This window comes from Martes martes (assembly GCF_963455335.1).
Source record: "Martes martes genome assembly, chromosome: 4".
NCBI lineage: Eukaryota > Metazoa > Chordata > Mammalia > Carnivora > Mustelidae > Martes > Martes martes.
The window spans coordinates 149,132,694-149,146,131 of record NC_137891.1 but is presented as its reverse complement, the minus strand read 5'-3'; the positions used below and the strand labels follow the sequence as shown (position 1 = coordinate 149,146,131).

General features: G+C 51.9%; 1 protein-coding gene across 1 annotated transcript; it reads left to right on the top strand.

The window, feature by feature from the left end:
• Nucleotides 1-244: 244 nt before the first annotated feature.
• On the top strand, nt 245-7,474 carry DMRTB1 (DMRT like family B with proline rich C-terminal 1; the record flags this gene model as incomplete). The annotated part of the gene is made up of 4 exons (XM_080801702.1): nt 245-824; nt 2,433-2,638; nt 5,920-6,118; nt 7,392-7,474. 4 exons carry the CDS (start codon nt 245-247, stop codon nt 7,472-7,474), a joined length of 1,068 nt encoding a protein of 355 aa, XP_080657828.1.
• Between the last annotated feature and the right edge of the window lie 5,964 nt (nt 7,475-13,438).

Sequence of the window (13,438 nt, the reverse complement as noted above, 5' to 3'; positions counted from 1 at the left end):
ATAGCATTCCATGAAGAATTTATTCAACCCAATCCCTTGCATGTAATTAACCAAGACACACAAAGTCTCCAAATTTTGCACTCCAAAAAAGGAGGGAAAATGCAAGGGTCCCGTGCAGCTACCAGGACCTACTGAGAGCCACTTTGTTACAAATGTATCCAAAGTCCCCAGCACCAGAGACTTGTGGGGCGCCGCTCCTCCTGGCTGCACTCGCTCGGCAGCTTCCAGAGGTGGCGGTTGTGCTATGAAGGCAGACCCTGCCAAGCTGGCCGACAAGATGCTGCGTACCCCCAAGTGCTCGCGGTGCCGGAACCACGGTTTCCTGGTGCCGGTCAAGGGCCACGCGGGCAAGTGTCGCTGGAAGCAGTGCACCTGCGAGAAGTGCTACCTGATCACTGAGCGCCAGAAGATTATGGCAGCGCAGAAGGTGCTCAAGAAGCAGGCCTCCGAGGAGGAGCAGGAGATGGCCCTTGGCGCACACGGGCCGGAGCTGTTGTCTGGGGCTGCGGCCGCCGTCCCGGGCCCAAACCTCCACCAGCTGCTTCCGCTGGCCGTTTCGGGAGACCGGGAGCTTGGTCCGGAGGGCCGCGTTGCCGCGGGCTTCCCCGAGAGGCCTCCGCGGGGCCCGAGCCCGGGCCCGAGCGCCTTTCAGCCAGTTCTGGGCAGCCGCGGCCACGTGGGGCTGAGCGAACGAGCCAACATCGCCATGCCCAGTTCTGTGGGGCCCCAGCTTGGGGCGGAGGCCGCAGGCAAGGGCTACCCTGGCCGCTTGGAGCTGCGCAGGCCGCTGCGGCCCATGCCCAGCCCGCCATTCGCCGACTTCGGTAAGATTCCCCCGCCCCGCGTGGCCTCTGGGCGCCCTCCCCCCACCCCGGGATTCCTCTCCAGGTTGCAGCCTCCTGGTGCCCCACGCCAGGGGCCCGGGCCACCCTGGATCGTGCCGGGATGGGCCCTTGGGGTGTGGGTGGGGTAAATGCTTTCAGAGGTACTCTTGCTGTGGAAAGCCGTTCTCTATGTACAGATTTGGGTTGGGGGCCATTTTGCAAAAAGATAAAAAGAGAGCTAGAAAGTAATGGGTGGTTCTGGCAGCTTTTAACATATAGCTTCTTGCCTTTCCGTCTTGGGAGAAAGAAAATGGCCCCCAATCCCTTAACTGTGGCTTCTCCTCCAGGAAGACGCCTTAGCTAGATGGGCCCTACTGCACTTGCGCACTTCTTCCCGCGCTTTTCTTGGGCTGGTGGCGCCTTTTTCAAGGCGCCCCTGTGGGTGGGCCCGCGCAACAATGACTGCGCATGTGCGGCGGTGACTGCGCATGCGCACTCTTCCCTTCCCAGTTGCTGAAGGCTCCTCCCAGCCAACTTCCTTTGGAAAGGCCTGGCCCAATGCGCCTGCGCACCTGTTCGCACCCTTTTCCAGAAGTGGGAATGAGACGGTTCTCTGCACCCCACTGGAGAACAGTCGGTCTGTTGATACTGCCTCTTTTTCCTCCCTTCCCACCATATGCATAAATTACATGGTTCCTTATGTCTTGGTGGTTTTCAGTATTATAGCACAGTTTCAAGTCACATATAGATTTGAGGCTCTTTTGGGGGTACAGACATGTGATTTCTTTTGGTTTTCTCTATGGCAGTGTGGTAGAAAGAGCATAGGAGACTGGGAGACTGCTCAGGCACCTTAGGCAAGCTCCTTCCTTCTGTGGCAGTCTCTCCCCTCTATGTGAAGGGGATTGGCCTGGATGTTCTCTGAAGGCCAGTTCTGCCTTGTGGGACATTCTAAGAAAATTTAGGCCCCCAAGAAACTAGAGGGGAAGACAGACCTGAAACAGCAATTCTAGAAGATAACTTTGCAGACATAGTGCCTTTCTCCATTCCATCTCAACAGGGGCTGAGCACTTAACCGTTCCCCAACATGTGTGATGAAGACACAAAGAGGGAAAAGTCACATTTGTTGCCTTCAAGGATCTTGCCCTCATGGGAGGGACAATGCCGATCAAGGAATCATGCAGATCAATGTATAGAGCTCGAATAATTGATGGTTTTGTTGTGGTCTGAGGGAAGAGTCAGAGCTGAGTACTGAGGACTTTCTGAGGCACAGTGGGGTTAGGGGAAAAAGCCTTCTAAACTGAGGGAACAGCATCTGCAAAGGCCATGAGGTTGATGAGAAAGAAGCTGCTGGGTTATGGTGCATGAGGAGGCCGGAATGGAGGCAGGAACGAGCCCTCATGGGGCTTTATGGCTGTGCCAAGACTTTTTCTAAGAGCAGTGGGACATGGCTGAAGGGCTTAAAAAGCAGAGAGGATCAAAAGCATAATGGATGTGGGAGTTCTTTGTAAGTGGCTTTGAGTGTTGTGCTGCTACCTTTGTACAGTGACGTGATGCTCTTTTCTCAGCTCTGTGTGTTTTTAACGTTTCCTTCATTGCTTACTTTTCCAGGGTTCCCTCTGAGCATCAGCTCAGACTGTGTGGTGGGGTCCGAGTACCTGGAGAGAGACCCTTCTAAGCTGTACCCCAGCTGCTCCAACATGCATTCCTACTGCCCATTCCCACTGGGCTACCAAGACGGCTCCCCAACTCCAGGGATCCCCCTGCAGCGGGGCTTCCGGCATGTGTCCTGCAGCCACTTCCATGGGGGAGCCTTGGTAAGTCCCATCCCCATTCCTTTCCCAGTTCCTCCTTATCGCAGATGCCCCATTGCTTTTATGGATGCTCAGTCCCAGAAAGAAAACTGATGGGGCAGTCTGTGCCAGGCTCTGAGCACTGGCAGGATGGGTACAACACTGACGTTGTGCAGTGTACACCTCTCAGAGTGTACGCACGTGGGCAAGTCCATTCATACGTAAACAAGTTGGCCTGGCTGTATGGGCTGTGGCATGTGCTTTTCAGAGCTGGGGGATCAGGCAAGAAGGAACACAGAGACACCTCAGATAAACCTGGGGGGGCAGCTGCACGGTACCCCCGACTGAATGAGTGACTGCCAGTCTGGACTAACGGCATGCTGGGGCCAGAAGGGCTTTATTTTGCTGAGGACCAGAAAGGAAGTCTCACTGTCCCAGTACCACACAGTCAAGGGCAGAGCTGGGAGCAGACGTAGGTCCCTTGCCCAAAGATAGGGGCCCCTTGAGACTTCAGGCGGCTTTCAGGAGGAATTGAATGTTAGTCATGAAAAATAGGGAAACCTTCCACCAAACACCTGTCACCTCAGGAAATACTTGTTGAAAGAATGGATGAGATTTAATCTTTTTGTAAGATCACTGGCCCTGAACTAACTGCAGTGCTCTTTAAGCCTTGAGTTTTGAATACAGAATATGGAGGAGTCAGGCCGTCCCTGCTGTGTGAGGTACAAGTTGGGGAGACCAGGTTTTGTGGCCTTGGTTACCAGCTCCTTCCAGACCAGAGTGGCTAAAAGCCCTTTCCCTTTTGGCAACCCTGAGGTCAATCAGGACTGCAGGATAGTCAGAGGCCTGGGTAACCAGTCCTGACTTGGCCCCATCGGGCTGGACCTGTGGGGCAGGTTGTCTCGAATGCAGCTCAAGTTCATGAAAACGTAGACCACCATTACCTTTCCTTCCTCCCTCAGAGCTAAATGCCTAATCCTGGGTGTTAGATGTTTCTCTTGGGTGGAGGGTAGAGAAGAGTAAGGACTGAGCAGCCTTCTTTGTTTAATGTGGAAAGTGATTGAGAAGAAAGAAGAGCACTTGATATTTTCTTAGCTGCAGAGCAGAGCCAGTGGAATTCCACCACTCCCTCCCAGATGTGTCCACACAGGTCAGGCAAACAGGGCGCTGGGTCCCCACTCTGGCCACAGCCCCAACAGCATTTCTTTTGTCTATTTTAGACATTGTGAAGTTTTATATAAGTCATTTTCCATTGACTCAAGGCAAAAGAGTTTGAAAACCACAGGTCTTGATAATTTCCAAAATGCCTACTGACCCCCGTATGAGTCATCAGGGTACACTGTATTACCCCACTGTAGAGTAGAAGACGATGACTCGGGGAAGCAAAGTATTTGTTTGTGGGCACAGAACTGGAGAGGGAGGGCCTGGGGTTCAGATTACATAGCTGGTCAGTAACAGAGCAGTCCCCAACCTGGAGCCCTGGCACTCCCTGTCCCCTTCCCGAGGTACATCTGTCATGCAGAGACAGAGCAAACATGGCCCTTGACTGTCACCACCACCCCTGCCACACCTGAGCTCTCATACTGACCACCCCCATTATAGCCCCAAGGAGAGCACAGCACCTCCAGCCTTCACACAAAGAGGGGGCTCTGGCCAAGTGAAGCACGTACCCACCGTCTGCTCACACAGAAGCTTGGATGGAGCCTGGCGTCCAGGGTAGAGCTCTGATTGACAGGCTTGCCAGACGGCCTTTGTTAAGAGTGTGATCTCAGTTGGTTTATCTGGGCCTGAGCTGCCACCACGGGCCCCAGGCAGGAGCTGTGATCCAGGGAGAGACTTGGCTGAGCAGCTTGGAATTAAAGCACTAATAATCCCCCTTCCCACCCCCTTCACGTCTGGATAGAGGATCAGGCATTTATTTCTGATGCTGTTTCAAACCCAAGAGCCTATGAACTGCTTTCATCCTTGTCCTGCTGCCCCCTGCCTGGGCTCGGAGATACTCCCCAGAGATGTCTTCAGCCTCCTATTCCTGTCGCTGCCCCATTTGCTGCTTCTTCACTTCCTCTGTTCTCTTCCCACAAAACAGCACAAGCTTGGAGTTGGACAGACCTGGGATACAGTCCTGCCTCTACTGTTTACTAGCCATATGGCCTGGGGAAGCCATCTAACCTCCGAGGCTCTGACTCAGGTTCTCAGTCTGGCTGGTAGGGGAAAGAGGACCTATCTCATAGGGCCGTTGACAGATTGAAGAAGATGTAATGCATAGAAAGTGCTTGGCACGGGGTCTGGCACGTAGTAGATACTTGAAGGTGGGACTTTCTTCCTTTCCTTGTTAGGAAAGGCTGGAAGAATCTAAAGAGATTTTTTGCAGACTGCCTCAAGGCTTTAATGTGCTCATGTGTGACTCACCGATGTGGGGGCAGTGCGTGGGGTTTCTCAAACTCCCTTGTCAAAGAACACTTTTAAGAGCACATAAAATATCTTATAGGACACACGGGTTCTCCAGAACACAGCTTGTAAAGTGCTCTGAAGTTTCTGGATGCAGAAGTAAATAAGAGGAACTACATCTGAAATTTATTATGATTTTTTATTGCGTTCACATCTTTCTCTGTTCAGCGCTAGGCTGTGTAGTCCTCTCTCCAGACACCCCCATTCCAGCCTTAGGGTCCTGGGGCATGAGCATGGCTTCCATGTCTAGAAGAAGGAGGGAGTAGCTGCCCAGAGGGCGGCCCGCCTAAGCAGCTTTGCTGAGGTCCCCCAGCTGCCCTTGCCTCAGGAACGGCTGCACCGCACCCAGCTCTTCTGTGGTGTTGGCATAGGGCCTCCAAGGACCCCTGACTCTCCAGTCCTAAGTTCTCAGCTGTACCAGGAAAAGGGACCACAAGGGGTTGGGTTGCATTCGGATCCTTCCCCAGCACAAAGCAGTAGAGCCCAACAGACGGATCTGGTTCCACCTCTGCCGCTTACCAGTTCTGCGGCTCGGGGCCCAGAGCTTGCCCTCACGGACGCAGTCTGTCATCGTTATAGTGAGGAGCGTCGTGGGGTCCTGAGGGTGAAGGAGGTTCTGCATCTATGCCTATACGAGAGGGCTCAGTGTGACTTTGTGCCTGAATTCCTTCTTCCCTTCAACCATTTGGTGGGTATTTGCCAAACACCATGTCTCAAGTGCCCTGTGCCCAGGTGTGGGGGCCACACGGTGAATCTGCCCCTTGGGGAGATACTCCCCCGCCCCCCGCCATTGAGGAGCCTGAGACCCATTTGAGAAGCCTGAGTAACCCTCTCCCTCTCTGGCTTGCCTGCTGCAGGTGCCCGAGCCGGTGGGAGACTACCAGCCCAGCTACTACCCGCCACCGCCGCCACCGCAGCCACCGCAGCCACCGCAGCCTCAGTTTCTCCCTCCGGGCTTCCTGTCTGCGCTGCACTTCCTGCCGCCACTGCCGCCGCCGCCGCCCCCCGCATCCTTCTCTCTCACTGTCCTGTCTGATACGGACAAGGAAACCACTGGTAAGTGGGCTCCGGTCTGCCAATTTCTGGGGAGCCAGGAAGGTTTTCCAGAGGAAGGGGGCCTGCTCTGAAATGGATGCGGAAAGAAGGGAAATGGAGAGCAGAAATTAGAATGCACTAGGCCCAGGCTTGAGCTTTTTCCTTATACACCTCCCTTTATTCCATATACAAGCATCCACAAGAGGGAGTCCTCAGTCCTAGGTGAGAAAACCAGTGGAACCCAGAGAGGCTCCTGCACATGTAAATGGCAGATGGCTGTGCTTGGACGTCAGCAGAACCCTGTCTGGCTCTGGGTGCAACGCTGATTCCCTCCTCATCTGGGCCCGAGGGCCAGGTGTGCAGGTTGCCATGCGTGCTGTGTGTTGAGAAGACCGGAGGCGCCTGGCTTCTCTGGCTTGGCTGGGGCTTCTCCAGCTAGGGAGAGATTAGATGCTGAGCCTGGAGCAGTGGCTGGGGCTAGGCTGGGGCTGCTAGGGGTGACTTCTCTGCCCCCGGCCGCTTGGTGGAGAGAAACAGGCCAGGAGCTAGGCCTGTCTTTGCCTCTGTAAAATGGGTCCTGTCACGGGGTGACTGTGACAGTCAGCTGACAATCTGGATGTAAAAATGCTTTAGGTTTTCTGTTGAGGGCTCTTGCAGCTTTGAAGGTTCTAGGATTTTTTTCCCTTTCAATCCTTCCCTGAGGCTCCTTAGGAAAGAAAAGGAAGTGAGAGACCTGTTGCACATTTGCTGTGTGTGAGACGCCTGGACCGGCAGGCTGGAGAGATGACATGTAGCTTGAAGCACGCCGGCCGCGGGGCCAGACAGCGGGGGTGTGGGTCCTGACTTGGGCCCTTAGCAGCTGTGGGGCCAGCGGCAAGTCCCTTCGGTCCTTGTGCCTCAGCTTCACCTTCTGCCAAGGCAGACGGGTGGTCCCCACCTCAGGAGGGGATTCTGAGGACTAAACAGAACATGAGCCCGAGGATGGCCTTAGTGTGTGTTCTTGTTTACTGTTTCCCCTCATCCCCTTGCTGACGTGATCTATCGTGAGGCAGAAGGACGCTGAGGTTCAGAGCCACGGGGTAGCTGGCTTCTCGCCGCCCGGCTGGAGGGTCAGTTGGACTCTGTGTCTCGGGGCCCGGGCTCGGTTGCCAGTGTCCAGACACGTAGCAGAGGAAAGGCAAAGGCATCCTGCGCTGGGGCTGGGAGTGGGGAGAAGGCCTTAAAGAAAGTCTGCATCTGAAAGTAGGTCATTCCCCTCTTTGTAAATCCAGCCTCTCTTCTTTGTCCTTCTCAGATGACCAGGAGCCGGACCACGAAGTGCCCGCAGCGCCGCCCTGTGAGCCCAGCCAGCCACCCTCTCAGGAGCCGTCTGACTAGGCCCAGGCCCTCGGGCCAGCAGGGTGGGGGTGTGGGGTGTTCCAGCAACGATGTTCTCGTCCGCTTTCGGCCATGTGTAGGGAGGAAGGATAGTGGTGGGTGTAAGATGGCAGTTCATTTCCATTTCAAGACAGGAGGGAGGAGGGTGATTTCTAAAGTTCTCTCAATCCTGAGATGTGGGATTGACCAGGAGCGTGGAGGATGGTTAGCAGGGGAGGGCCAGGGCTCTGAGGATCACGGGGCTGGTGGAAGCTCACATTTAGGAATGAATTTAACCGAGTCTGGGTGGTGCGGCTGTTAAACTCACTCCCAGATGCGGTCTTTGATTTCCTCAGGCCCCGCTCCAGGACAGGAGGCAGCATCTAGTCCAGTCTTCTGCTTCTGCCTCCGTTTGGTCCCAACTGGGGGCAGCACAGACACCAAGCCCCCAGCACATCCAGGTGGCCGGTGTGGGCAGCAGGACCCTGGGCACTGACAGCCGGTTCCGCAGCGTTCTTCTCGGCTGCTCTGGCCCACGAGGGCTGCTTGGCCACTGCCCCTCACCCCATCACCAAGGGGCTTCTCTAAGCATTCTGACCACTGGAGCTGCTTCATCTCCCCTCCATAAAGTTTAAGCCATTATAGGCATCATTTCTGGTTTAAAAAAAATCTATTACAGTTTGACTATTTGATATTTTTATAGTGATTGCCAACTTTAAAAAGTAGGCTGTTCCTAAGCACTGATGCAATTCTCAGAGAGTAGAATGTGCTTCTAAATCATCTCTGTATCCACTTCCTCTCTGGGGTCAGTTGACTGTTGAAATAAAATAAGCAGTAGAAATTGTTGTGAAAGGTTTATTCTCTCTTTAAATCCTTGTGGGAGGTGGTGTTGGGTAGGGACTTGGGTCAGGGCCTGGCCTGCCTCGCTTCTCCCTTTGCCTCTGTTAGCAAGCAAGAGGCTTGGACCAGGCTTCTAGATTTTTGACTATCATTGTTGGTATTATTACCATTTTGGTGTTTTTTTTTTTTTTTAAAGCAGTGGAGAGCTTTTGAGGAAATCTGATGCAGATCCCAAAATATAAAGATGTCTTTTCGTTTCCCTCACCCAACTGTGGGGGTGGTCAGAGAAAGCATTCTGGAGAAGTTGGGGTGTCAACTCCCTCTTGAAAGTGAAAGTAGGCACTCCCAGTAGGGGGATGTGGAGAGTAGGGGACCTGGAGTGAAAGATTCTGGGTAAGAGACTGTGTCCTGTTCTCTGTCCAGGGAAGGACTGGCATTCAAGAGAACAGGCTGACCTGCTTCCTGCAACTTGCCTGCAGGCAGGGGTGTCCCAGCATGGTCACAGGACAAGTGGTAGGACAATCACTGAGAAGTGATACTGGCTGTTCTCCCAACATAAGGGCAGTGGCTGGGCCTGGGGCTGCTCTGATGGAAGGCCCTGGAACAGGATATAGTCTTAGAAATGTCTCAGTTAGTGCTTTATAGAAAGTTCTTCCAGCGGGGCTGATCTAAGCGTGCCGAGGCCTGTAGGTCAACATTGGCTTCAGTCTGGATCTGATGATGTGACTTCAGACAAGCCTGGCTTTGAGGCTGAGCTCCCGCCATCCCAGCCCTCCCCTCAACAGTACTGGTTGTGCCCTGGGTCCACAGCACTGCAGGAGCCCTGCCTTCCCATTGGCCTCACTCCGCCTGCCCTCACTGGGCCCTGGCCTGTCAGTGTGGCCAAGTAAGTCTGGATCAGTGCCCCTACTTTTTCATTACACTTTGTTTTATCTTAGACTCCATGTTTTGAAAGCTTTTTCAGCCAAACTGCATTAAAGTATTTCTGATCAACACACACACACAAGAGTTATAAAAGTTTGACTACATGGGCTCCATAGCAATCCAGACCAGTGCAAGAAAACGAATATTTATTTAAGCCTGTGGGGTTTGAGATGGGAAGTTCTGGCCTGCTGAGAAGGGCAGTATCTGTTGCTGGAGTCTGTGTCCACAGGACTCCACAAAGGGAGGATTTCTCAGTTCTAGAGGCCTGTGATCTGTTGAACCTCTGTAGACCAGTTTGCATCTTTCCTAGAAACTTGAGGGTGCCGGCCAGGGTGAAAAGAACTGTGGGGCAGGGTTGGAAACCTGCCTTCTTCCCTTGCCCCTGGTGTGAAGCTCAAGTTTTGATAGCCCCAGCTTACCCTTGTGTGTGTGTTCTCACCATGCTTGCTTACCTCGTAGGGGTCAGTGGACACCTGCTCCCTTTCCCAGTAGCCTTCCCAGTCAATCCAGTCTGTGCCCCCTGAATGCCCTGTTCCTCCAGGCTGTCCTTTCAGCAGCAACAGCATGAGCACTGAAACACCAGATCTGATCATATTGCTGCTTTGCTCACACACCTTCTATGGCTCCCTGCTGCTCTGAGGCCAACATTTTCACCAGAGTAGGCCTGCCCACCTCTCCAGCCTCCATTCTTCACAAGCTAGCCCAGCCCAGGTCTTGCAGGAGTAGAGTGCAGAAAAGGATGAGAAGAGAGAAACGCAGCCAGGAGCAGCACTGCTCATCCCTAAAGACAGACTTGGCTATAAGCTTGGAGAATGTTCTGGAAGGCAGCTGGCTGGCATTGTAGGACGCCAGGTGTACTGTAAGGGCGCCGCCAGGAGGGGGCGCGCGGGCAGCAACTGTGGGCGGGGCCTGTTGCCTAGCGACGGGCCACAAAGAATCGCGCAGGTCCGACGCCAGCGGAGCCCAAGGAATAGTTTTTCTGCAGCGCCAGGCTTGAAGCGCCCCCCAGAGACCTGGGGTCTCCCGGGAAATCAAAGAGATGAGCCTCTAGTCAGCGCTAGGTGATTGCCAGCCGCTCCGCAGTCATCTTTGCGCTGCCCTGTCTGAGAAATAGGTGCCCTTTTATCTTCGTCTTCAGACACCAGCCCCAACCCTTTGCCCCCATAGAAGGTGAAGGAAAGAGGGGTTTTACCATCTGTATTTTATGAAGGAAAGTGAGACAAAGAGAGGGATAGTGATTTGCCCAAAGTCACATAGCTTCTAAGCGACCAGAAGGATGCAGAGGGCCACATACATCCCTGAGCACCAGTCAGCGAGTTTTTAATATCCATTTCTCCCTGAGTTACTATCTTCAGATTTTTTTCAAACCAGGTGAATGCACCCTAGTTTCTGAGCAGATTCTAACATAGCATAGGGAGAGCAGCCTAAGGACATTGGCCTTTTGAAACCACTGCCCACTCTACTGACCACAGCACACACAGCCCCCTGAGAAAATGCTATAAAGTAGGCATCCTGGTGACCAGTGTGAGAAGGGTGCTGGGGATATCTGGGCCAGAAGGCAGTCAGCATTTGCTGGTGCCTGAGCTCTGATTGTGGCCTGGGGTTCACCATAAACACCACTGTGTGAGCTGGGACTGACAGAACGTTTGGTCTTTTCTCTTTTTTTTAAAGATTTTATTTATTTATTTGACAGACAGAGATCACAAGTAGGCAGAGAGGCAGGCAGAGAGAGAGAGAGAGAGAGAAGCAGGCTCCCCGCCGAGCAGAGAGCCTGATGCAGGGCTTGATTCCAGGACCCTGGGGTCATGACCTGAGCCAAAGGCAGAGGCTTTAACCCACTGAGCCACCCAGGTGCGCCAGAATGCTTGTTCTTGAGGTTTGTGTGGAGCAAGGAGATGTGTCTTCTAAGGCTGCACTAATAGGTTTGATCCCCAAAACCCTTCTGGAGAGAATCTCTCCCACCCTGACACCACCCACCCCCCGGCTTTTCTGGAGAGTGGGGGTGCTCTGCAACCTCTTGTAGACAAAACACTTCCCCCGGGGCCCGAGGCAGGGGAGGAGATCCTCTCTCTGCAGCTCTGGGGATCCTAGCAGCCCCTTCCACTCCTGGGTGCTATAGCCTTGGTGGACCTGGACCTAGGTTCCTCTTACTTGGGGGCTGCTCAGAGACCTTGGTTGAGACATGGCCTCTTCTCATTGGCCAAGGCTCAGGGTCTTCAGGCCCAGCTCTTCCTCCTCGCCTTTCTATAGCTGTGTGTTTTTGGGCACATCACATACCCTCTCTGAGCCTCCCTTTGGTTCAGGGGCATGCTGAGAATGCAGGGAGCTCTTGCATGAAATGTCACCTCTGATGCCGCCTCTCAGTGTATAGCATATGTGGTACCTGCGTTATCAGATGATCGACAGCAACCTCTTCTTTCAGACTATGTCAGGGGGTGAAGACTTACAAAGTATATTGGCTGTGGCTCTTTACTTGCCAGCACTCCCCATGTACCAGGCACTGTACTGAGCACTTTCCACAAATTGTCTCTGTGAATTCTCACAGTGACTTCCCCAGGCAGACACCACAATACCCCCACCTTACAGACCGCAAGACGGACGCCTACAGAGGTTAGGTTCTTGTGCTTGGCCATACCACCTCTAAGTGGCAGAGCTGGGATTAAATCCGAGTTCCACTTGAGTCTAGAGCTAAGTTCCTAGCCACCCTGTACTCTCCTCCTCCTCCACAAGGGAGAGGTATGTGTTGCCTCCTGGGACTCTGCCCAGCCCAGCTGCCCTTCAAGACTCGGACAGGCTGCCTATACACAGTAATTCAGCTCAGTTCTCACACAAGGAATGAAATCATTTAAACATTTTTTCCCCCAAACCCTGTAATTTCATTTTGAAAATGAACAAAGAAGCATGAAGTCAGTTTTTAAAGAAATGAGTATTAATTGCATATTCACATTTTGATCAAAATCCTTTCACAAGGTTGCTGGGAAATTTATCAATAATAATGCTTGTAATTCAAGTGTAACCCAGGAAAGAGTTTTGACTCTGACTGGGCTAATTTCTTCTCACGCTCATTTCTTCATCTCTCTTCAGGAGATGTTTGTTTGTTTCTCTTTAAAAATAATTGTGAATATAAAGAATGCATGGAAATCATACACAGTTTATAAGGATAAGCCAGAAACAGATTTTCCCCCACCTCCATTTCCCCTTCTCTCCTCACCGATGTCCCCCTTTTTGTGTGTGTCTCCCCCCAGAGATAATTTGTACGAGCTTTATTTTGTTGACTAATTTTTAATTTTGAGATAATTATATATTCACATGCACTTGTCAGAAATAACACGGAGAAATCTCATGGACGCTTGACCTACTTTCCCCCAATGGTTACATGATGCAAAACTATAGTATAAGATCACAACCAGAACACTGACATTGGTACAGCCCACCCAATTTATTTGGATTCACTTTCGCCTCTTACATTTGAGTTAAATTTTGTATAAGGTGTGATTTTTTTGCCCATGGATGTCCCAGTGCTCTAGCACCTTGTATTGAAAAGACCGTCCTTCCTCCATTGAATTGTTTTTACACTTTTGTCAAACATCAATTGAGTCTACTCGTGTGGGTCTATTTCTGAGGTTTTTAATCTGTTCCATTGATCTGCTTGAAAAAAAAAAAAAGCCACACAAATGGTAGCATATGATCCACGCTGTTCTGCACATTTCTCTTTTCATTAACACTGGATCAGGGCTTCTGAGCCTTTTTTTAACCATGGACCCCTTTGTCAGTCTGGGAAAGCCTTTGACCCCTTCACAGAACAGTGCTTTAAATGGATAAAATAAAACACATAAGGTTACAGAGGAAACCAATTATGTTTAATATACTTGTCAAAATAGAGAAATACATTTGTGGTTTAGTAATACACGTATTTCTTTACTAATGCATTAAATAATAAGATTGAGCAGTGGGTGAAATCACTATTAATAGTTTCATAGTCGTGATGTAATTGATTTTTCTGAGATACCTGCGGCAACTCGAAAGCCCTATGAGAAAATCTGTGACTTCTCTGGTGACCAAGTCACTGCTAATTCTTCCGGGGTTTGTGGCCTATATTCATAATTGAAGGAAACACTAAATTATAGTTAGAGGTTAGCAGACATCAAGATGTGATTCTTCCCCAGCCAAGTTCACAGAGCCCTTAATTCACTTCCGACCCCAGTCATGAACTTCTGCGTT